We start from the raw sequence: 26,174 nt of genomic DNA on the forward strand, positions 1-26,174 counted from the left end.
ATGTCTTCATCATATGAATATCAGGCACAATCCCTCCTGTTAGGGGTTTAGTATTATACCGTCATAAAATATATGAGAAGAACATAACCCGTGTCATGCCAACAACTGGTTTTTAAACACATGTGTTTAATTCCGATGCAAAGACCCTATAAGTGAATCAATATTAAAGCCAAAATATGCAATCTTTAATGACCTGACAACAGTATCGTAACTATATCCCTTCTTAATAAGTCTGTTTAAAGGTTTTTTTTTTTTTTTAGCTTAAAACATATACATAATCATCAAAATTAAAATATACATATAATCATCAAAATTAAAATGCTATTGTATTTTTATAAGACCTACTTTATTACATGATCTGGGACTAATGACATCTATCTATAAGTCCTAGCATACATTAATTATTATAATATGAATATGTTTCTTGTTTAATAACCACATATGATGCTCTGCATGAGTCACCATTTATCAGGACATGAATTGGGTTTACATAGAGAGGATAAGGGACGACATCAGAAAACCAATGAAGGATAAAAAACTTAATTCAAATAGTTTTTGGGGGGGGGGGGTCAAAATTGCTGCAAGTTTTGTTTAATTAACATCGATTTTATATATATCCTTATTGGTCAATCAATTTTTCCCAAATTAAGTTAAGGGGGGGGGGGGGGGGGGGGGGATAGGGGGTCATTGAAAAAAAACTATATGAATTAAGTTTTTTTTATCCTACATTGAACTTTTGATGTCGTCCCTAATGTGCAAAAAAATAGATAAGGGGCGGGACCAAACCTATAGATAACATAATAAAGAAATGATGAAATATACAGAATACGTTGATTGACTTTTGGTTGCCTTATGTCCAGTGGCAAATATGTCACGCATGTTTAGGACAAATATAATAGAGATCAAAGGATAAAGAATAGAGTGAAATGGTAAAAACTAAAAGATATAGAATTATAGAAACGATCTTCGATCTGAAACCCCTACCCTCACACACCATAATCATTACCATTACTGCCAATACTCGCATATTTACATCTTTATACAAATATCTAAATTTGAACCTACCCCCCCCCCCCCCCCTCTAGACACCGAGGTTTTGGATCAGCCCCTATTAAATGTGTCTAATTATATACATATAAACTTGTATACCCCCCTTCCAAATGCAGTATTGAAAAGTAAATCATTTAAAAGTCCTAAAGATAAAATATGTTTTGAAATATGCCCTGCATACTTATTTATGCAAAGACATATAGTAATTATTGAACTACTGTGGGGCTTGAAAAAAAAAATCTATTTAAGGGATTCGGAGACGCGAACAGTAAAAAAAAGCTCAGGCCACACCAATTTGATTTGTAGTTCTTCGGACAAAAGCTCCAAAAAATATGGGGCGAGCGAGCGAAATTTTTTTGATTGTATTTTTTTCTTGAAAATGAGATTTTATGAGGCGGGTGCTCTACAAGTGAAGCGAGCGGTATATTTTTTTTTTAAATTGTGCGATTTAGAATTTATGTACATGCTAAAACTTGGTTACTTAATAGAAAAAGGAGAAGAAACATGCTCTCATGTATATAATTTGATGAATTGGCGCATGAACCATACCAACTTTCTTGTCTCGCTGTGGTTTAGTTAACTTCGATTATTTTCGTCAAATAAGCTTTGTCTGGGTGAATTTGCATTAAAATTCATGCATGTGTATATATTAAGGAAGCATAGCAGATGCAGTTTAACAAGAGGAATTATATTAGGTAAATGACATATGTTGAATAAATTTAAATATGTGTATGTATTTAAAAAATGCCCCTGGAAAATATTAAATATTTTTTGATATAATTGTGTTTATTATATTAATATATGGTAATGATTGTTTATTAGCTGCTTGATGTCCACTTGGAACTATTTATCCATACTTACTAATGATCAACATAATGAGTGAGGTGAATATTTCAACAACATCATGAGTAAGATAGTTATATTGTTATGCATGTAGATCTCAATGTATTAAAATATTCCCTTAAAATACGTATACCTGTCACCACATTCACATGCATTATTCTGACAGCAAAATACTCTTTCCTTTTGCTCTTAAAAGCTGTAATGCGTTTTAAACTCTTAGCTTGACTAGAAGTGGTTGAACTAATTACACATCCCTAATTATTATGAGCATGTCAATCACAATACCACCTCTTTGGTCTCGAAAGTTGGAACTGTAAAATTTTCCCTTACAAAAGAGTTCTGCTTGCATGCCAATAGACTAACAAGGGCGTATTGTCATGGGGTTTCATCAAAATAAGATAAATCTGTGATTTTTCTAAGATTCATGGAAATTTAATATTTAATTTCATCCAAGATAGATAGGTCTATAAAATAACAAACATTGTAGATAAATTTGTACATAACAGCAGCCGGTGTTTCAAAAATCCACGTAGCAAATCTGAACAATATAGACCCTCAACATAAACAGTCTTTCTTTGTAAGAACAATGTTTTATTGGAATAGACTACCAAATAATCTCGTGTGTGCCAAGACAATTGAGAGCTGTAAAACTTCGGTTGCTCTCACATCGTTGGACTAATTTTCCATCGCCTCTCTTCTGTTGCCATTGATTCCATATCCTGGTCTTGCATCGTAATTATTCAGATTCAGGTCTATGTCTGTTGAAACAATGATTAGGTGATGACGATGGTTCTAACGAACATTGATATAATCGTGGTCATCTAAAGACAGATTTTTAATATTTGTCTCCTAGAACAGGTCTTCATAGATAAAACGAGATGCATTTCGGATAACTGTGTGTTCAGTAACTACTTCTCAACGGCAATGAGCTGACACAATCTTTTGCCCGATTTTGACCTTTTATTTGCAATTCGATTCATCACACGTGCGTTTAAATCAATCGGAGCAATATATGCACAAGAAAAACGTTTATGCGAAAAAAAAATTTCAAAGAGAAACTAAATTTGGAGCGTCATGCGGCCCAAAAATTTGCGGAAGCGGTAATTATTTTTTTTTATTGAAAAGTCAATTTCTCCAAAACAGGAGCGGGAAAATCCAAAGAACTATTAATCAAATTGGTGTGGCCTCAGCAACGAATCCTAAATGTAAAATGATTTGCAGCACAAGACATGAGAGCACATATTATAGATAGTATTAAATATGAAGTTCACGCCTCATATAGTGAAGTCCTATGTCATAGGACTGTTGTTGTAACATGGGTTAGTAACTGGTTCCAATTTATCCTGAATTGTCTTTATTAAAGAATTAGTTCCGGAGTATAACAGCTTATGTCTCTACTTGTGGGTTTTTTGTTCTACTGTCGTAATTAGGTGATTTTTTTTCTACACGTAGTAAAAAAGAGGGGGCTTAGTCCAAATAATTGTAACGTCCTGGATGCTTTTTATTCTTTTTTCATGTGTGCCTTCCTGCAACGTCTCTGAGGATCAAGAAAAGTAAAAAATGATATAGCACTAAAGAACGTCATGATTACATGTATCTGGACTTAGAAGGGGGAGGGGCTAGCTATGTATTTTTTTTTATTTCAATGTGTAGACTGTAGGAGAGTTTCTTCAGAAAAGGTTTTCATTGGAGGTGTTTTTGCCATGCACGCAGGCATCTGTTTCTATCCATGCACAAAGTTATGTGTCAAATTAATTATAATTACTTGTCACTCGCATTTTTTGCTCGTCCTGGCCATTATTGGCATTAACAGCCAGTGCACGAACTCGCACGAACGCTAAATTTAGTTAGAGGGGCGATATTCTGGCGCGTTTTTTAATTCTTGGTCACTCAAGTTTAGAAAGAAAGGGGAGAAATCCAAACAATTACCGACCAATCACAAACGTTGTTGCAAATTTGACCTTATGACGTCAAAGAATTTCCCATAATGCAATTATTGCATATAAATAAAAAACTACTATACCAATTGAATGAAAAATATTGCATTCAAATGACATTTTATACCAATTGAATAAAAAATATTGCATTTGAACGAAAATTATACCATTTGAATGAAAAATTATACCATTTGAATGAAAAATTATACCATCTGAATAAAAAATATTGCATTTAAATGAAAAGATATACCATTCAAACAAAAAATATTGCATTTAAATGAAGAAATATACTAATTAAATAAAAAATATTGCATTTAAATGAAAAATATCAAATTTTTGCAACCAATAACATGCCATATATAACAACAAATTTGATTATCAAAATTTTCAATATGTGAGTAACCAGTTTTTTATTTTTTTTTTGTTAGTGTGTGATATAAACCGGAAACAGCAGTTGATAACGAAAGTGATATCACACGGCTAATACAATTCTTCAGATTTTATGATAATTGACAGTTTTATCAAGGGTACAATTATACCATTATGTTCTATAAGTATAATATGATAATAATAATGAATATATGAGAAAATATAGAATTATAAAGTAAGAAGAAGAAAGATTTATTAAGTACCGACACATATATATATACATCAAACAATATGATATTATCAGGTATTTTGATTTTTAGACCTCAATAAAGTGCAAGACATTTCGCCTTTCATGACACCAAGAAACTGGACAAAATACAATCAAGAGAGAAGTTTAGAAGCTTGGCTTTCAAATATTGATCATGGGCTGAACAAAATAGAAATCAAAGAAGTATCAAAGAGAGAAAATGACGCAATAGTGAAATTGATTAGTCGCACATGGAAATCAAATTTGGCTGGCCAAGGTCTTGACGCTCAACAAAGGGGATATTCACAAATGAGAGTAGTTAAGGTCGAAAGAATAGAAAATCCATCTCTTTTCCTGAAATATGCCCAGAATAGACAAGATTTTCTTCGTCGTCTTGAAATTACAAATCGACTATTTGAATTTCCTAGAGTGACAAAAATTGGACCAATCAAAACAACGGTAAACATGAACAAGAATGTATTTACAGATATACATTCTGAAATAAATGAGCATTACTTGTTCCATGGTACTTCAGAAGCTACGGTCAGAGCCATTGCAAATGATGGTCTAGATGTCCGTTTAGCAGGCGATGGTATGTTCGGACGAGGAATTTATGCGGCAGAGTGTCCAACGAAGAGTGACCATTATACAGGTGATATCTTATCTATGCTACATACATATTTGATTGAATTTCATTTATATTACTAGCATAAATGTTCTTAATTCGGTTTATCAATATTCGAGTCACCAGAAGTTTTTTTTCTGCAGATATTAGTTCTTTCATGGAGTCAAATAATCTTTTTATGAATTTTGATAAAAAAAGAAATTACACTGAACAGGTTTATTTGCATGAATTGGATTATATATAAGATATATATCACCAGAAGTTATCCTATTTATATCTTATATATAATCCAATTCATGCAAATAATCCTGTTCAGTGTAATTTTTCATGACATGAGACAACCGTCACCGAGCTTCCTGACTTGGAACAAGCATATGTAATTTATGGGGGTGTGGGGTAGGGGGAGTTATTGGTTGTTGGGATATCAACCCCTCTTTTTAATATCAATAAACTTCATGATCTGAGCGGTTATTGAAATAAAAAACGATAACATTTCCATTCCAAATTAAATGATATAAGAGTTTTGAACGGATTTACTGATTGTATTAAATCTTTTCAGGTAAAGGTTTTAATAACCTTAAAATGATTGTAGAACGCATGCTTCTTGGTGAAATTTATGTTACCGATGCAGCGTACGCATTCCGAAGACCACCTTGCAAACAATGTATACCTGGTAATCTTGATCTGTGTAACAATTCAACTCATAAAAACAACAGGTTTGACTCGGTCATGTCGGCTATTCATGGAAAGCATAGAGAATTTATAACTTATGATCAAAACAGATGTTCAAGTTATCCAGAATATATAATAACTTATAAAAGAGTTTGATAACACGAATATCTTATTATCTTAACATCATTATGTTTTTGTTGTTACAGTAAAGTGAAATAATTTGTACAGCACTGAATTATACAGTAAAGCGTACGCATATATGCATATTAAAAGTTAAGCCAAATTAACTTTGAGAATTTGTCAATTTTTCGAGAAGGTCTTTTAATACATTGTGGCATTTACATAGACACCAGTCTACTGAGACTTATTTTGTACATTTATTGACTATTTGTAACTGTACTTGTATTCATTGAAAGGTTTTATGAACTCTTTCATTTTTAATATATTCAAAACTATTTCAGTTCCGATTAATCTACAAGTTACTAAAAGGTCGATAGTGAAATAGTTTTGATAATATTAATACCGAAACAGTAATTGAAACGTTAATACTGAAACTACAAATTAAGTTATTGTACAATGACTTTTGAAGTGTTATTATCAAAAGTACTGAAGTAACATATATTATTACATTACATTTCTATTATGACAGTACAGTAAAATATCCAATAGAGCTCAGAAATGTATAAGCAACTGCATATATCAGATACGTGTCACTCACTATATATATTATTCATTGGTGTTCCACTGTATGTAGATTTCGATAGCTTAATAAATATTTGATTGGTTAAGACTATCCCATGTGACATTGAACAACATTTCCTATTCCCATTGAACATTTATAATCCCCTCTGAGCATCATATTCTCCTCCAAACATCGGTTCTTGCGGTCATAAAAATTTGGAGTAGAATATGACCTCTTCTACACACTCAAAATCTCATTTATTTCATCATATCTCGATAAAATTTATCGTAAATCACGTGCTAGTCATTAATCCGGGGTACATTGCAACTTGGTTACCACGATTTTCATGCGTTTTTTTTTATTCAATTGCACATATGCGCATTTATTAGTTAAATCCAAGGTTAAAGAAAATGGGTGGGTTTTCAAATAATTTTTTTTATGGACCGATACAAATTCAACTTCTAGATAAAAAGAAAATTATCATGGAAAGAACGTTAAGATTTGCACCAATCATCTTATCTACAAAACGTACTATATTCTTTGTCAACCAACTTTTTTTGTGAAAACCGTAGATACTGGCTCTTTCAAGTCCGTATTTCTGTTAATTTTATCATATTGTCTCCCTTCAAAAAGGCAGACATACTGTTTTAGTATTATTTGTTCCGTTTGGTTATTCTTGTCTTTATACAGCTATTTTCGTTCGACAAACATATCAACCCAAACTCCTCTGAATACAATACTGTAATCTGATTGTGGAATATTCGTAAAGAGGGAGATATCATTCATAGAGAAAAGTACTGGGTCGGCATTTAGAGGATTTAAACCCTGCATTTGACTTAAGTAATCAGTAGTGACATAGATATAAGATGGTAAAGAATTGACGAAGGTGAACACCAACAAATTCAGACATTTTTCAAGTTTTACCGATATGTTGATGAGTCAGTGCAGCCATGCCACGAACGTCTCAATCAGCATAGGAGCGATATATCTAAGAATAAAATTGAGAATGGAAACGGGTAATGTGTCAAAGAGACAACAACCCGACCAAAGAGCAGATACAGCTCAAGGCTACCAATGGGTCTTCAACACCGCGCAAAAATGTATATTAAGTCAGAGAAAATGGACGTCATACTAAACTCCGAAACATATAAATGAACCAAAATTAAAAAAAAAACATACAAGACTAACAAAGGCCAGAGGTTCCTGACTTGGGACAGGCGCAAAAATGCTGCGGGGTTGAACACTTCATACTGATGGACCACACTTGCTTTAATCGCATTAAAGTTCTAGTGATTGAACAGAACATTCGGCTCTGGAAAAACGTTTGTGCAATATCGTCAATTCTAGACGATCCGGTACCTATCATGATGGCTGGTTGCTTGTTTTCTATCAACTCTTTAGTAATATAAACATATTTTAGACCCTATACATACACATATGTATCATATATATGTATATATTCTTAAATGATATGTCCTTTCCAGTACACAAAATGTTTTGTTCCCGGAAGTCATGGCCAATCCTGCACATTTATATATAAATGTTGGCCTTTCCTTCACCGGGAGTGATTTCTATAAACGAAGAAGAGACAGTATGACTGTGTTAGTCCATTAGAAAAAATATTCCTAGTTTTTCAACCTATGAAAAATTTTGTCGATTCACTGCATGAATTAATTGAGACTTGGTCAACAGTATTCATTTTTAGCCTGAAAATTACATTTTATCATGAAGATAAATGTATCAAAAATAAACGCTTAAAATAAAAACTGATCAAATAAATTAAATTTATCAACATATCAATAATGTCATCAATCCCTAATCTCAAACACTGATAATGCTGACATCATACAGAAATAATGGGTAGGAGCTCGGGTGGGTTTTATTCTCCGTTCGTTTTGTTTTTGTTTTGCTTTCTGCTTACCAAACATGGTAGCTTATCGGTAGAAGAGAGTAGTACATCACTAAACGAAGAGAATGGTTTAACATTAAACTGGACACTGGCTACAGTAAGTATGATGATAATATTGTCCTTGATGAACTTGTCAAATGAGGGTATTTACCTGTATTTCTGTTCAAATCACTACACAAGTACTTTTATTACCGTTTCAGTTATTTGAAGGTACATAACGTAAGATTGGTTGCAAAAATTAAAATAGAATGCAACATTTTTAATGTGATTGTAATGGTGATTATTTTATTCAAATACATTATTTTTATGCCCCGCGACAAATTGTCAGGGGCATATCAATTTACCCCTGTCCGTCCGTCCGTCTGTCCGGTCGTTCGTCTGTCCTTTCGTTCGTTCGACCGTCCGTTCTTCCGTCCGGATATAGATGTATAATTTGTCCTACTATCTCCTCCTACAGTTTTTAGAGCTACAGCTTTAATATTTTGTAGTTTGTTTGTACAAATAAAAGAGGTGTGCATGTCCTAAGGATTTTTATTTTTTTCAAATATTCTCAAAATGCCAGGCATTTGGACCTTTAATGTCCCTAATGCAATAAATAAGATTTTTTAGTATTGTCAAATTAATATTTAATCAATACCGGGAAGTTGAACTTGGTGACCACTGGAAAAAGAAAGTTGGACCTGGTGATTACTAAAACTGGAAAGTTGAAACCTTTTGGCTGAACATTCAGTCCTGCAAGTGTAGACATTCAGAACAAAATAAAAGATAGATCATAATACTTAGTGTTAGATTTATAATTTCTTTTGGTGAGACGGGGGCATCATTTTTGTCTTACATACAGAGCAACAATTTCAAGTTGTACTTCAACATCACTGTTTGTCAAATCTAAAGTATGTGGAACTACATGTATACTCAATAACTCATGCATTTGGCAGAGCAGAGGGGTGGGGGCATCGTCCATATCTAGTTTTCTAGAACCCGTGACGTCAAACTTAATATTCCCAGCCCAGAATGCAATTAACAAATATAAATACAAAAAAATAATAAAAATTTGCATTTATATGAAATATTACTGAAGTTAAATGAGGAATATATAAGTTGAACAAAAAAGTATTGCTTTTTAAAATAAAATTATACCAAACAAATAAACATATTATTGCAATTAAATAAATTAAAACTAAGACAAGATAAATAATACATATTGCATTTGAATGAAAATTATACCAACTAAGTGAAAAATAGTTGATGTAAATGAAAAAAAAACCTGTTACATGTAAATATTTAAAACAAAAATTGCACTTGAAAAATATTGAATAGATATAGGAAGAATGTTGCAATTAATATCATTCTATATCAGTTTTCAGTTACTTATTTAGAAGAATAATGTCAAGAAGTTATCAAAACAAAATAAAATAATTTTTCCAGCAAATCGAACGAACTAAAGTTATGGAACAGCATATGAAAAAAATACTTAAATCTGACAACCAACGTCCCGTAACTCTGGAACGACAAACCAGAAAATTAAAAAAAAAATCCGAACTAAAATGTAAAGTTTTGAGGATAGCAATCCAGGGAGTAAGTGCGCGACATGTGAAAATGCATTATGTAAAGATTAACATATAGCTGTACAATAGAACCTATGAGAATGCAACCCGAGTATAAATCTCACTAACCGAAAATTATACCATAGCTATCTATTGTATAATTTTCACAATTATACCATGGTGTTGTTGTATATGGTCTTCGAAAAGAAAAAGAAAGATAGAAGGCCAGCTGGCCGCCTAATTTTTTTGACATTGGAACAACAGAATCAGTGCGGGGCCACTAAGCTAAACTGCCCGCTTTGCACTAGCCGATATAAATGAATGCCTAGGGTGGAAATTGAACCCACGTACACCAACTCTGTTGTCCTATATTTTCAAATGAACAAAATTTCGCTCCTAGAACAAACAACCAAACAAATAAAGTTTAAAACAACATATAAAGGCGTAAAGATTTATTTATATATATACAAGTATATATTCTATACTGAAAAATATAAGTTGATTTTCAGTTACTGAGATGTATACTTGGATTATATTACATAGGCTCCACTGTACAGCTACATGATTAGGTTTAATTTGTCGAGGCGGATTTTTTTTTGGGGGGGGGGGGGGGAGGGGCACGCCCCTTTTGAGGAGCTTCATATATGGTAAATGCATTGACTTTTTCATTGTAGTACTCCAAGGCAAATGTTGGTTTGCTAGATCCCCCTTTCAAAATTATGGATCCGCACCCGATGTGTTATGACTGCTGACATCTGGACTTTAACGAGGTTACTTAAGTAATAACAATAATGTTGGACCATTAAAATTAGATAGCGTTTGGTTACTCTAAATGAAGCTTAATTTTTTGTTTAAATTATCTAGTCAACATGTGAATTTAGTCGTGAACATTTTGAAATCCCTTTTAAATAATGTACGACTTTGTCTTCTGGTACAAATTAAAATGTGGAATGATTCATCCAAACTCTCAGAAAGATTCTTGTGAAATTAATTTCCTCAGAATTATAAATTAATAATAAAAAATGTAAACATTTTGATTAAAGAAAAAAAACACTAACTCTTCGCAGTTCAACTTTTAATCTTTCAAAATATCAGAAATCTGAAGTCTCTTGCGTCTACATCCAGAACATCTAATTCCTTCAAAATGTTTTCGTCTGTAACGTTATCCGTCACCAATGTAAATGTGCATCCATCGCTGCTGTCGAAAATTTTTGTCTAACTAAATTTCCCGCTGTTTCAGAAGCCCGTGCTTATTTTAGAAAGTAGGCGGAGCTTTATGTGTAAGGCCCGAAAGTAAATAAAACAAAAATATATGAAATATACAATTTTGAACAGCAAAAGATGCGATAGGTTAAAACAGATATTCCATATTTTTTGGATAATTTTTCAGTGTATCTTAAATTATACCATAGTTTTTTGTTGAACCCCTCGGCAACCTCACTCGACTTCGTCTCGTGAGGTTATTGTCGGGGGTTTCAACAAAAGCTATGGTATAATTTACGAAACACCACAAAACTATCCAAAAGATATGAAATATCTATAACTTAAAGTCCTGTAACTCTGAAACGCCAAAGCCAAAAATTTTCAAAATCTAAGGAGAGCTTTTTTTCCGTCAATCCTAATGTTGTGTGAAAATTACATGATAAAATTGAGAATGGAAATGGGGAATGCGTCAAAGAGACAACAAACCGAACAAAGAGAAGAAAACAGCCCAAGGCCACCAATGGTCTTCAACACAGCGAGAGAATCCCGCACCCGGAGGCGGGCTTCAGTTCAGCTAATGGACGTCACACTTAACTCCGAAACATATAAATGAACCAAAATTTAAAAAAACATACAAGACTAACAAAGGTCAGAGGTTCCTGACATGGGACAGGCGCAAACATGCGGCGGGGTTAAACATGTTTTGTGAGATCTCAACCCTCTATCTATACCTCTAGCCAATGCGGAATAAACAAACACACAGCAATACGCACAGTAAAATTCAGTTCAAAAGAAGTTCGAGTCCGATGTCAGGATAGGTAACAGAAGAATCTAAGCAAAATGATAATAATCAACATATTTTTTTTTTTTTTTTTTTTTTTTTTTTTGGCATTGCACTAGTTATGTCTTCTTTGACTGTCCATGACGTTAAAATACTAAATCCCTGGGATGTGTTTTAGTTGATTTTAGTCTCTGATGCATGATTTTTTTATTATTAATTGTTTTAACTATCTGTCAGTAACTGCGAGTACTCTCAAATCGTACTTTCTTGTTTATTTGACCTGTTGATACTACTTGTATTGCTTTTTTGTTATTTAATGTTATTCAGGGTTATATCTGGTCTATATACCAGCTTTTATAAGTGTTTGGTATAACTATAAATTTTCACTTCGTACTATGAATCAAAATTATTTATTTTGTAATAATATTTCCTTTCTTTATTGGTACTGTACACGTATACCTGACAACAAAATTATTTTCATTTACCTGTGTTTAAAGTTATTGCAAATGGATGGTATTTTTGTTCGAGCATATTGTTTTTCTTTAATTGTTTAACATTTCTTACCGATATAACATGTTACTTTTATTATTCTTCCCTTAGTTTATTTATTTTGTATTCAAAATTATTTATTTTGTAAAAATATTTCCATTCTCTATTGGTGCTGTACAGGTATACCTAACAACAAAATTATTTTCAGTTACCTGTGTTTAAAGTTATTGCTAATGGATGGTATTTTTGTTCGAGCATATTGTTTTTCTTTAATTGTTTAACATTTCTTACCAATATAACATGTTACTTTTATTATTCTTCCCTTAGTTTATTTATTTTGTATTTACATTGTGTCATAGGTCAAATTTATTTGTTCAGTGTATGTTCAATGGTGTTAATATGTCCTTTGATTGAGTTAAGCTATTTCAGTTGATACTTTATAGTGTGTCTTTCTATGTTGTGATGTTACACTATTGTTTCAGAAAAAGGGTGAAGGTTTGGTACCATTAAAACGTTTAAACCCGCTGCATTTGTTTGCACCCGTCCTAAGTCAGGAATCTGATGTTCAGTAGTTGTCGTTTGTTGATGTGGTTCATAAGTGTTTCTCGTTTCTCGTTTTTTATATAGATTAGACAGTTGGTTTTCCCGTTTGAATGGTTTTACACTAGTAATTTTTTGGGGCCCTTTATAGCTTACTGTTCGGTGTGAGCCAAGGCTCCGTGTTGAAGACCGTACTGTGACCTATAATGGTTTACTTTTGTAAATTTTTACTTGGATGGAGAGTTGTCTCATTGGCACTCATACCACATCTTCTTATATCTATAAATTAATAAAGGACTACTAGCAGTTTCTGATCGGAACATGCCAGCTCCAGACCTCAATTAAACTGATTGAAAGATTATATCTTCATAATATGAAAATCAAGCACAATCCCTCCCGTTAGGGGTTTAGTATCATACCATCATAAGATATACGAACATAACCCGTATCATGCGGACATGAGAATAGGTTAAAACAAATTTCAGTTATCGTTCGAAGTATTGACAGTTTATAATAATACGTTCGCTAAAATAAATGTTGACACTTACCAACAATGTACAAACATAGAAAATAGAATTTCAAAGCTAGTGATAAAATCTGTTTATGTCTTTAAGGAGGAAAGATCACTGTAACCTTGTGTCAGTTTACCATAAATAGTCATCATAGATTCCAGGCTTACAACTAAGTACGTCAGACGCACATTTGTATACACAAGACTCATCAGAAGCGCTCGAATCAAAACAGTTTGACAGCCAAATCAAAGTTGATAGCATTGAAAACCAAAAGTTAAAAAAAAGTTGTGCTATGGCCATCTATGCGTACAGAAAAATCTTAGTATTTTGAATTATTTCAACATTTTTATGAACAATCATTTTAGATAAAATTACCGAATCAATGATACTTCAGGTCAGGACAGATGTGCTTACTTTTCGGCTGTAGATATCCAATCTTTTCCATTATACCAAAAACAGGGGGAAATATGATAGAAATTTAGAAAAGAAAAAAGAAAAAGCTGACACAATACAACAGTAAAAATGTATTTCTTATTTATTTTTTTTTCTCTATTAGAAAATATTGATACTTTAACTAAATGAAAGATACAAATATTTAATTTCAATGCTTTATAAATCTAATTCAACGAATACATGTTTGATAATTTCAGTCTGTAGCACCTCACTTTGGGTTTTCTCACGTTAAAGTGACCATAACAGAGATTAGTACAGGTATATCAATTTAAGAGTTAACTTACCGAACGTTTTGATGGTGTAAAATCTCATTTAAAAAAAAAATTAGTAAGCTATTGATTACTATCATTTTGAAGAAACAACCAAAGAAATGAAAACAAACACTCACACACAGACACAAACGAATTTGTTATGTAACTTCAAGGCGTATATGAAACAAGGTGGGTTAATTGACAACTGTGATATTAATATTACTTGTCGCAGGATTTCACGTTATTGTAAAATTATAAGCGTAAGAGATGTGAAATAATTGCCAACGACATAATTATCAATCAGAAATCAAAGGACGTGGAGGTTATCGAAAGGTCTTCAACAATGAACAAAACTCATACCATAAAATAATCTATAAAATACCCGGTATGAAACAACGTGAAACAATTCACACGAAAAAAAAATGCCAACACAATAAACATAGCCTAATAAAAAATGACAGACAGCAACAAACGGCTGTCACTGAACTACAGGCTTCTGACTTGCAACAAAGGGCAATCACTGCACTACAGGCTTCTGACTTGTGACGAACACATAAAGTATTAGTAGGGTAAACCTGCTTGTGAGCTCTCAAACTTCCCATAACTTGTAACAGTGGCGTAACAGTACAACATTAGAACAATATAAAATCAGTTGGAAAGGGTTTTCCTCATCAGATGGGCACGAAGCATACAAAACAAAACAAAAATTACAATAAGATCCAAACAAAAAGTACAGATGTAAGAGCACTTGCAGTTACTGAAAGCTAGTTCAATACCAATTACAACTTATAAGCTAATAATGTTTTCCAAGACTAAAATACCAATCAGTACATTCAATGAATTAAGTGTAAACACATCATAAATCTTTTGAGAAAATTATTAATTAACTTGTACAATGCCAAAATCAAGGCAGGATCTATGACCATAAGTGTTCATAACTGTAAAGCAATACATATTTAGTTCCATGTGTATTTTAATTCATTGAAAATGAAATCAATGTAAGCACCGATAAAGGCAATATTAATTTTTTTTATTACTACAGTGTTACATTTATTGATAAACTTTGAGGATTAGTTTACTTAACTGATCCATTATTTTACTTGGATCGTATCAAATGTTTAGGCTCTACAGATGACATTGAATGTAAGTCCAGTTTTAGTCAAATCTGAAATCAGAATAAGAAAAGCAAAACCATTTAAGACTGCTTTCCCCTTATACAGGCAATTCTTCAAAAGATTTGCTTTTTAAAAATAAATAGCATTGGTAATTTGTTTTTTTCATAGAAATGCCAGTACCTGGCGGAAAATTTAGTTATACGTTTACTGTGACCAATACTGGAAGTACAACAAGAAATATTACTGTAACCACCAAGGTTGACAATTATGTAAGAAATAATCTGGTTATCTTAATGAAGTACCATAATATTTAAGAATAAAAGCGTAACTGTGTCGGAAAACCTGTAAACTATTATATATAATATGGTTATTAGCTGGATCACACTTTTTAAATGATCTGACACTGTAGATTTTATGGATCATTTCAAAAATAAATAAAGATAATTTTATTCAATTCTTCGGCTACATCTCCTCGGTAGTCTCGTGGTAGCGTGTTTCTTGAGAGCGGGAGGTCGTAGGTTCGACGAGGTCAAATCAAACACTTGCAATTTGTATCTGCTGCTTCTCCACTAAGCATGCTGCATTTGGGAACAAAAGGAAATATCGGGCGGCACGGAATCAGGATTATGTGTCTGGGTCATCCTCATCCTCATCATCATTATCATCGTCATCGTCATCGTCATCATCATCATCATCATCATCATCATCATCATCATCATCATCATCATCATCATCATCATCATTATTCATCATCATCATCATCATCGTCATCGTCATTGTCGTTGTCGTCATCCTCCTCTTTATCATCATCATAATTGTCGTCTTCGTCTTCATCGTAATCTTCGTCGTCGTCATCATCATCATCATCATCGTCGTCGTCGACCATGGTTATTATCAAACTATTGAAAGATATACAATCATACGATTAAGGAATTAAACATAGATGAAAAAAGCCACCAATATACAAATAACGCAATATGATTGATAAAAATAAGGGGTTGGCAGTATAGCAATGTTAAATGGTAGTCTCTTGTTATTCTTTGTTGAAGTGCTTTAATACTTGTAATACTGTTAAAGTGCATACTTTTCTTTAGATGCTGAAAGCAGAGATTTTAAAACCGAGATTTTCACTCAATAAGAAACAATCACATACTGGAATAATTACAATTGCAGTAAACCGAAAGGCTAGACCAGGTTTAGAAAGGTAAATATTTTTCAAAGTAGCGTTGGGTAAGGTTTATAGAACTATGCGATAACCGCAAAGTAAACGTTAAAATTTTATCAAAAGGTCGATAAAAATGATAGGGGATTAAAAATTTGAATTGAATATGACTTTCTGCTATATTGTCGGACAAGTTAAAGAAATAAGCGTTGTTTCTAGTGGCATTAGTGCCTTTACTTATTCTTGGAATTAAAAAAAAAAAAACAACAGTTGCATGTTGGAACATGAATTGATTAAAAAAATAACCTTCTAACCTACAAATCTTAATTCAATGTGGTTTATCAATGGAAGCTTATAACATATCTAAGAAACAGCAAACGTAGTTTTATGATCTGTGTATTCTTGTTTTAAACAGAAAAGTATTTATAACAATAACAGACAACGAGGGACGAACAGAGCGTTATAAACGTTTTATTGTTGTACGAGAAGAACCTGTTACAAACGATGCCAATCCCCCAGAACTTATTTTCTTGGATTTTGTAACCTCATGTCAAAAGAATATAAAGAAGCACACTCGATGTGGGGTAAGAATTCACATAAAAATCTATAAATATTTTTTCTTTTTTTTTTATTAATTTTGTGCCTCCAAAGCGCTTTTTTATATTTACCTTCACCAAGAACGTTGAATATAAAAGAAGATCCAAGGATGTATAAATACTTGCGGAACTATATGATAAAAAAAGACATAACAAGAATGATCAAAACTACATTTCAACTAACTGTTCTCATATTTGATGAATCGAAATCTAAACACAAATAATCAAAGTTACTGAGAACTACACATGTTTCTTTACCAAAGTCGATTTGGTTAGATTGTGATCCAAATATGAAAGCAAAATAAATATAAATAAATATATAAATGTCTTTTTATGACGTCATTGTGGCGAGGTTACTCAATGTTTTTTTTTTTAAATATTACGGTTATTGGGAAAAATTTGATATGAAGAACAGTTTTAACCGAAAACACCAACGTCTATGTATAACATATCTCATAAATAAAATAAAAAATGTTGCTGATGTCTAAATATGATCAATATGAAGATCTGAAATCGAGGCATTTTGATATAAGGTTTTGCGTATGTATCTCTAAATTATGTAAAGCTTGAAGCATATTAAAGTTGTGGTACAAGACTATATTTAGTTTTACAATTATTAAAACATTAGCGATATATTTTCAATGACTAGGAGTTGGGTGTTACTTGCAAACACTAGTAAACCAATTTGAAACGGCCATTTTGACCTGAACTGCTCTTAAAAGACTGAACAATAAATAATTAAGTCATTTTCAGTCTTTAAGTCCATTTTCAGACTTATCAACTGCGGTAAATTCTGTACTGTTCAAACAATCCTATCCCAGTCGAAGTCTACGTTCAGACTATTCTTTCGTTGCTTGTTTACAAATAAACATCATACTTAATTGTCTGAAAAGCTAATGAACAGCACTTAATTGACTGTAAACGAATTGTCTGAACAGTATATTAATAGAATTAACCACAGAAAAAGATTGACAATTGACTGAAAGACTGAACATGATTGCATAATTCATTGTTCAGACTTTTCAGATGATGTTAAGATCAAAATGACCGTTTCAGACAAAAGTTCATTTAACAGTGAGATCTTTGATTATTTCTGTTAAATTTATTATCCAGTTTTAAGACGCTGGATGATTTATAGCTTGTGACATTGTAAAACTCCTATTTATTGTTGAAGACCCCACACCTTACTTCGTTCATTCATAATGTTTCTGAAATCACAACATCATATACAATTACAGGCAAGGTTCAATCGCAAATACTAAAACTAAGTACATTCGTCAATCATGATTGAACGAACACTCAATTTGTCACTTTTTAGACATTAGAATTCTTGGGAAGATTATTTCCTTTGTATTGTTTTTGTTTCGTGTGTTTGCTGTCACCCTTTTATTCATCACTGTGTAGCATCACCACCGAATATAGGTACCCCCGAAGCGGTTGAAAAAAACAAATGTGGACTCAGGTAAGGTCAAATTCTTCTTATTTTCATTATATTCTACATTTTGCTGACAGGCTAAATGTATATATTATTCTAAATAAAAGGATGTTCTTGTCCCAGGCAGAAAACCGTGGCCGTGTTAGGCGCAACTTTTTGGAAGTTTTGGTCCTCGGTGCTCTTCAGCTTTGTACTTATTTTGGCTTTCAAACTTTTTTCATCTGAGCGTCACAGGTCATTCTTGTGTGGACGAGACGCACGTATGGCGTATTAAATTCTAAACCTAGTACCTTTTGTTAGCTATTATTCGTGTGTTTCTTTGTCCTATATGTTCTCCCATTTATTTGTATTGTAGTCATGTCATGTAATGTTGTCATTTTAATGTTATATTTAACATTGCCATAAAAGCGGGAGGTTTGGCATGCCACAAAACCAGGTTCAACCCACCATTTTTTTCTTAAAATGTCCTGTACCAAGTCAGGAAAATGGCCATTGTTATATTATAGTTCGTTTCTGAGTGTGTTACATTTTAATGTTGTGATTTTGTTGTGTCGTTGTTCTCTTATATTTGATGCGTTTCCCTCAGTTTTAGTTTGTAATCCGGATTTGTTTTTATCTCTATCGATTTTTGAGTTTCGAACAGCGGTATAGTACTGTTGCCTTTATTTATACTGATTCCTAATAATGAAGCTACTATTTAGGGCTGATTATGATCCTTAATTGGTTTTCTCTCTAAATAGGATCGGATGGTACCTGTTCAAAGAAGCATGTGACGAGTTAAAACTTGTTAAAAAACATTTATCCTTCAATAATCATTTGACTTTTTCGTAGAACAAAGTTATATCATATTTAAGCTTAAACAACACTGTATTTCGAACTAAACTATTGTTTTCAGAGAAATTCATGCAGGCAAAAAAGGCAGATAAACTGTACGGCAAATAGTTTTTTTTACTGTACGAGGAATGAAATAGATATTTTTCTATCATGATTGTTTCTTTGCTTCGGGGGTACCTATATCCGGTGGTAATGCTACATAGTGTTCATATAAAGGTTTCAACTTTGCACACATCTACATCTTGATGCTTTTTGATTTAGTTAAACTAATTGATTTGAAGAAATGAGACGCATGTCCATGAAAGATAAAACTAAGTTTCTAGGTACACCAGCACCTTTGTGTGCAGTTCAATACATCATAAGTAATTGCCGTCGAATGCTTCGTTAGTTATTCTTATATATTTTGAAGGCAGGCAATTGGACAGTATTGTTTAGTGCACAAGACAGAGAATCTGGTCTAAGCATTATAGATGTAGATGACCATACCATATCCACTGTATGGACAGAAGATTATTCACAAGGTCAAGTCATCAGACCAATCACCGGTAAAATCAGGTAAGTTTCAAACTTGATCAACAGAAACTATTTTTTCAAGAAAATGGAGTTAGAGTATGCCCTTGTCAACTAAGTATTATGGTACTCTCGCTCGTTTAAGTGGAACAATCATATTTCACAGTAAAGTTTAATTTGAAAATGACAATTAATACCTTTCCTACCCTCAATCTCAATTTGATAATATTTCTTTCATATGTTTTATGAGCTTTCTAACAGCTACTAACTATTAAAGTTTATAATGAAAAATACACTTTGGTATTTTCGTGCGTCCAAAATTCTTGTCTGGATTTACACTCAATAAAAAAATAAAAACCAAGGATGTATAAGATTATAAACACGTGAAGAAATAAATTGTGTATTTGACCAAAAGTGACCTAAAATAACTATATTCATCTACGGCAAGTCGTCTGAAGAGGAGCACAGTTGGTTTCCATTAGAATGCCGATTGCTAAAACACGTCGTCCAAACGGAAAATATATATTGTCAAACAAGAAATCAAGGATTTTGATAATGTCAGTTTAAAGAATTTTTGTTTGAATCAGAGTGATTTTTTACGAAATACGATTTTGTTTTACCTAGATATTTGTATCTATGTTGGCAATTCTTTTATGGAACAAAACTAAAACAATTCTTTCGATTTGTCTGTTAGTTTGGAATGGGGAATATGCGTGTAAAGGATAGATAAGTCAAACGTTTAAATACTATTACGAGAGGAAAGAAACTTAGATTCTATGTACAGTTCGTTGGATTAGTTTAGTATCCATATAAATCCCAACGTTGCTCCTAGAGTAGGAAGTTACACAATAACTTTGAAGCTCGGCTTTGATTGCTGATACAATTGATGTTAAAAACTTAAAAAGGTTGTGTGGCGCACTTGAAAGAGCCAGCAACATAACGTTGTTTGTTAGGACACTTATGTAATTTAGGAATCAAATAGTGAAAGAAGATCCAGTTATGGCTGTGAGGTCGTTTATACAAATCAGAATGAAGAAATTGATATCCATGCTACATCGATCTTTAAAGACCCAAATGTTGCTAAACACTTGTCCTACCTCCATGACAAATATGTTGGTGTCCCCGCAAATAAGCCTCAAACAACATCGTTTTTGTGTGTAAATCACATTACATAAACTGCTTGCTAAATGAAATAGGAATTGACAGTTCACTTGGAAACTCAACATATAACCCCACGACACTTACCAAAGAGGAAATCCTGGACAATCATAGGTCTGTTCTATGTTCCTTTGGAATTTAAATCAAAAATGAAGAACTGGTCTTTAGTTTTCTATGTTGTGTTTTGTGTACTATTGTTTGTCTGTTGGTCCTTTTCTTTTTCTTTTTTAGCCATGGCGTTGTCAGTTTATTTTCGAATTATGAGTTTGGATGTCCCTTTGGTATCTTTCGCCCTTCTTTTTCTTCCTCTTTTGTTGACATTCCAAAGGGATGTAGGATAGTTTATTCAGGATTTACTCCATGGTAAGTGTCGTGGTAGTATATTTTGAGTTTCCAAGTGAATTGTTATTACCTAATTACTTTATTAACCAGTTTATGTAATGCGATGTACACACAAAAAAAATTATGTTGTTTGGTCTTATCAACAGGAACAACAACATATTTGTCATTGAGGTAGGACAGGTGCTTAGCAACATTAAGAGTATTTAAAGATCGATGTAACATGTGGATTCATAGACCCATTTTGTTTCTTAATTCTAATTTGAATCAACAACCGCATAGCCTTAACTCATTATCACAGAGTGTCTACGTCTTCTTTTTCACGTTTAGCCAATTGCATGGCATCATCCTCGAATGAATCCATCAGTATTTTGAAGTAATGTTTCCAATTGATGGATTTAAACACACGATATTTCGGCCTTTGGATAACACATTTCGCAAAAAATTGTTATAGCCAATGTTCAGAACATCAGTAATAATATGGCCTGCCGGATTATTCTGCAACACGTATTTATAACTGAAAATGTTAGTCGCAATTGGTTTGGTATGGTATAAAAAATGAAAGGAACAAAGTAATCTCTAAAGTAGGGAGGCATTTTCTACTGAACAGATTTATGGGGAAGGATATTGCCCAAGTTGATGGCATCAAGACTTTTGCTGGCAAAGGAAAGTTTTAGAAAAGGATATTTTCTCCGTTTCATCTTTTTCCCAATACCGTTAACGGCCTTATATTTAAGATGAAGCTTGAGTAATTGAAAATATTTCGACAGGACACAGATATTTTTATCATAAGAGTAATAGGTTTTTGTAACTCGTAACAGTTGTATATTGCTTTTTTGGATTTACTTTCACGAGCATCGCTCAAACCCAGTGTTTTAGCTGTATCCATTCAAACTGTTGATGAATTATTTTTTTTTTCAGTACTGACTGTTGTTGCAAAAGGACAGTTATCATTGTCAAAGACAACAATGGAAACACCATTAGGATACCTATTTATTTTCCAGATGTACGTAAACCCATATGAGTAATTACTTGCACTTTAAAAAGCTAATTAGTTTTAATATGATTTATTATGAAGTCGTGTTCAGTTTTGTCGAATTCGAAGATAGTGACTATAAACCCGAAAATTGATCTGTTATCTTACAACCGAAAATAACAGGAATGTCTAAAAAAAAAATTGAAATAGCATTAACAAGATGAATATGGTTCCGTTATTTTTTTTCAATATAACCTGTTTGTTCCTATATCAATCTCTAGAAGTCCTTTTAAATTTGTTGTGTTGTACGTTTGCTATTTCATTAACATAAAACATTCGTTTGTTACGTAGTCTACTTTTGGAACACTGCATTCCTTCAACCTGAAACGTTACTCTGACAGAGTTATATTTAAATAAAATATTGAAGATTTGCCTGCGCCAAGTAGAGCATTGACGACTGCAAAATGTAGAGAAGGCTTTAGTAGCGACCATAAACGACGAAGATAACACTTTATAAAGTTAGTGCGTCCACAGAACTGCTAACTGGAGTTGTCTTCATCGGGAACGCTTAAAGCTGAAAAATTTGAATGAAAAAGATGTATGATATTAGAATATTCGGGAAGCTATATGAACAAAAGGATCTGTAAAAGAAAAGATAGACCAACTTATGTCATACCTGTCTAAGGTAGTGGAAAAATTTACCGACAGAGACTTTAAGAAAGGTCTGGCATACACCATTCAAATCCTCCATATGTAGAAGGCTGTAACGCTATAAATAATTTGCTATTATTCATATTCCACTGCAGAAGAAACAGTTTGTTTTAAAATGGAATAAAAATTCAATGAAGTTTTGTTCCTGATTTTACATAAGATTCGCAAAGCAATTGTGTATGTCAATTACTGACAAACCATTGTGTAATCGTAACAATGTGATACCTTGAAAAATATTTGTTTCCTTGAGAACGACACAATTAAACATTATTTGAGATTGCATGTTCTACCTTTTAATGCAGGGTCGTAAACTAATGTGAAGTAGTGACAAATGATATATTAAGATAGAATAAAATGCACCATGTCTCAACAGTAAAGACATATGATCTATTAAGTAAGGCTAAAAAGCTCCATGTCTCAGCAATAAAGACATATGATCTTTTTAGACATGCTAAAGAGCTCTATGCCTCATAAGTAAGACATTTGATCTATTAAGACAGGCAAAAAAAGCTCCATGTCTCAACAGTAAAGACGTTTGATCTATTTAGACAGGCTAAAAAGCTCCGTGTCTCAACAGTTATGACATATGATATATTAAGACAGGCTAAATAGGCTCCATGTCTCAACAGTAAAGACATTTGATCTATCAAGACAGGCTACACAGCTCCGTGTGTCAACAGTTATGATATATGATCTATTAAGGCAGGCTAAAAAGCTCCATCTCTCAACAGTAATGACTGCAGATGTTTCATAATGCGCTTTTGGGAATTTTCCGTCGATGATATTGGAATATAAAACTTAATACTTTATTGATTTTGATTAAACCTACCTTATCAAAGTATAGAACAAAATTAAAAATACTCAAATTAACACTCTACCACATCTGTTTCATCATATTTGACCTTCGATTCACAAAACATCTCATGACAAAAACTACTCGTATGATTTGGAGACAATAAGTATACTCAACTCCTGCATTACAGAGAGAGACATCAATTGTAAAAATGCGCATCTGAATCATTACAATTGGTACCATGTGTTATCACTACCACAGCGTCGATATCTCTAGTGGAAGACTGATAGTCCCCGAGGGTTTGCGCCAGCACAGTAGCTCATTAGTTGAATGCTGACATGAAAATAAGGTTTTATCTGTTTATTGAAAACTTTGAAAATAAATTTAAATTAAAGAATGAATCCCTCTCATGCATTGCTGTGATTCTTTGTCTTTGTCCTTGTCAGTTTTGGTCATGTCTGCTTGTTAACGTTTCTATTAGATTTTGTATTTTAAAATATCTTTGCTTTGAGCATCACTGATAAGGTGCAATTAAATTGGTACCATTTCAATTTTAAATGGTATAACGATTAATTATATCCGAAAGATTTTTTGTAAAACGGCAGGCCAGGTTAGTAGCTTTGGTGTTTAAATAAGTAAATGTGTGTGGTATCGTTTTGTAGTTTCAACAATTTTGGACAGTTGTTTGTCCTTATATTTGTTGTTTTCTTCAAGGGCTATTCAAATGGTAAAGGTTAATACAGTTAGGTGGTGTTATTGTTATCAATTTCAATATATCATTAATTATTTATTTATTATTTTAGTACCGTCCCACAAGCGTTCCAAAAGCACAGGGTCACCGACCAAAGTCTATCAAAATGACTGCAGTTGTAGTTAGCGGTTTTGGAATTTGTTTATTGCTCGTTATTGTTGGTACAGTAACAGCACAGAATTGGAAAAAAATCGCATGTAAACGCAGAAAGAAAAAAGCCGGGCGAATTATCCATATGGAAGCTACTCCAAAAGTTAGTCTAATTATATGAGATCTTCATTAACAACTGTAAATAACTCTGTAATGGAATTTTGTAAAGCTGATTTGATTTTTACCACTATGTATATATGTTTCTGAAATCAGTTTTAATAACAATAAAACAGAATTAAGTCTGGCATCGTAGTTGACAAGTTTTAACCATATGCAGGACATATGATAAACATATGATCAAGTATGATAGATATATGAACATTTGTACTTTGAACATAATGTTTTAATATTTTTTGTCGAATATTTTACATAAAGGTAATCATTCATGTATAGGTAAAATTTTCAATGTCAATAAAAAAAAAATACTGTTTTCAATTGCAGAATACTCTTCTAAAAGACTAATTACTTTCTAACATGAACATGGTGTAGAACTCCACATACGGGTTGTTGACTATACATGATACGGGTTGTTGGCTATGCATGATGCAGGCTGACGGCTTTGAAAAAAATAACCCAATCGAGTTAAACAAAAGAGTAGAATTCCTTTTTTGAGAACCGTCAGTACAACATCGTATATTGTATCGAAGGGACCGATCAATCATCAATTTTCGGCAATCAAAAGTATATGTAAAAAGCTTCTCTTCAGTTTTGTATTGTTATTTTTTCTTCTTTTTTCGTTTTCTTTGCAAGTTTCTTGATAAAAACTTATTTTCAAGGACCCAATTTTGTAGATATATTTTTAAAGAAATAAATTTATGTTAAAGTATGGGATTTCATGTTTTTCACGGGTGGAATATTTCGTTTCTGGTGGAGATAAGGAATTTATAAGAAAAAGATAGTTTTGCCTGCAATTCAGTCTTGCACTCTGTTCTTCGTGAAATTTGAGATATTTGGCTGTTCTCAATACTTTTCTGAATCAATAGTATTGGTCTTATACATTTACATGATAAACAAAAGAAGACATCATAGTATGCACCTTTTGGTTGCAAGAAAGCTATATGTATAACTACGCTAACTAACAGAAATATATATACAGTCGATATTTTCTAACGAAATGTTTATCTTCAATCGGGTAACGATGCACTTGTGCAGCAATGTGTAACTCGATAGTTAATTTCTTTTATCAGAAAAACTCAATGACTAAATTTCTTTAGGTATGTTTATACTTTTCCATTGTCCGGCTTTTGCCATGAAACTTTCTACGCATTTTTCTCAGGATCTACAATTCAGAGCTTTCTGTAATTTGGTGATGGGCTTCATGAATGTGAGTATGCTATATCGTGAGAGGCATTTCACAGAACACTTATATATCCCGACACTCTACACTTGTGATATAACTGTGTAAGTATAAATTAATTTTTTCTCGGGGATGGTCCTATATAGAACGAAACTACTACAAGATAAGACAATGACCATGTGTGAAATTTTCGTCGTATTTTCCCACAGGAACTTCAAAAAAGAGTCTTTTGAAATTTGG

General features: G+C 32.6%; 2 protein-coding genes across 2 annotated transcripts; both read left to right on the forward strand.

Annotated features, from left to right (window-relative positions):
- Window positions 1-4,551: 4,551 nt before the first annotated feature.
- Window positions 4,552-5,899, forward strand: LOC127727713 (uncharacterized). Its single transcript, XM_052234828.1, has 2 exons — window positions 4,552-5,114; window positions 5,788-5,899. The coding sequence occupies exons 1-2, from the start codon at window positions 4,552-4,554 to the stop codon at window positions 5,897-5,899; spliced, it is 675 nt and encodes a 224-aa protein (XP_052090788.1).
- A 2,352-nt stretch (window positions 5,900-8,251) lies between these two features.
- Window positions 8,252-24,882, forward strand: LOC127728401 (uncharacterized). The gene is made up of 8 exons (XM_052235763.1): window positions 8,252-8,431; window positions 14,054-14,114; window positions 15,391-15,491; window positions 16,317-16,426; window positions 16,800-16,968; window positions 19,659-19,804; window positions 22,178-22,262; window positions 24,540-24,882. Exons 1-8 carry the CDS (start codon window positions 8,282-8,284, stop codon window positions 24,756-24,758), a joined length of 1,041 nt encoding a protein of 346 aa, XP_052091723.1. The 5' UTR covers window positions 8,252-8,281; the 3' UTR covers window positions 24,759-24,882.
- The last annotated feature ends 1,292 nt before the right edge of the window (window positions 24,883-26,174 follow it).

This window comes from Mytilus californianus, unplaced genomic scaffold, assembly GCF_021869535.1.
Source record: "Mytilus californianus isolate M0D057914Y unplaced genomic scaffold, xbMytCali1.0.p SCAF_2, whole genome shotgun sequence".
Classification (NCBI taxonomy): Eukaryota; Metazoa; Mollusca; class Bivalvia; order Mytilida; family Mytilidae; genus Mytilus; species Mytilus californianus.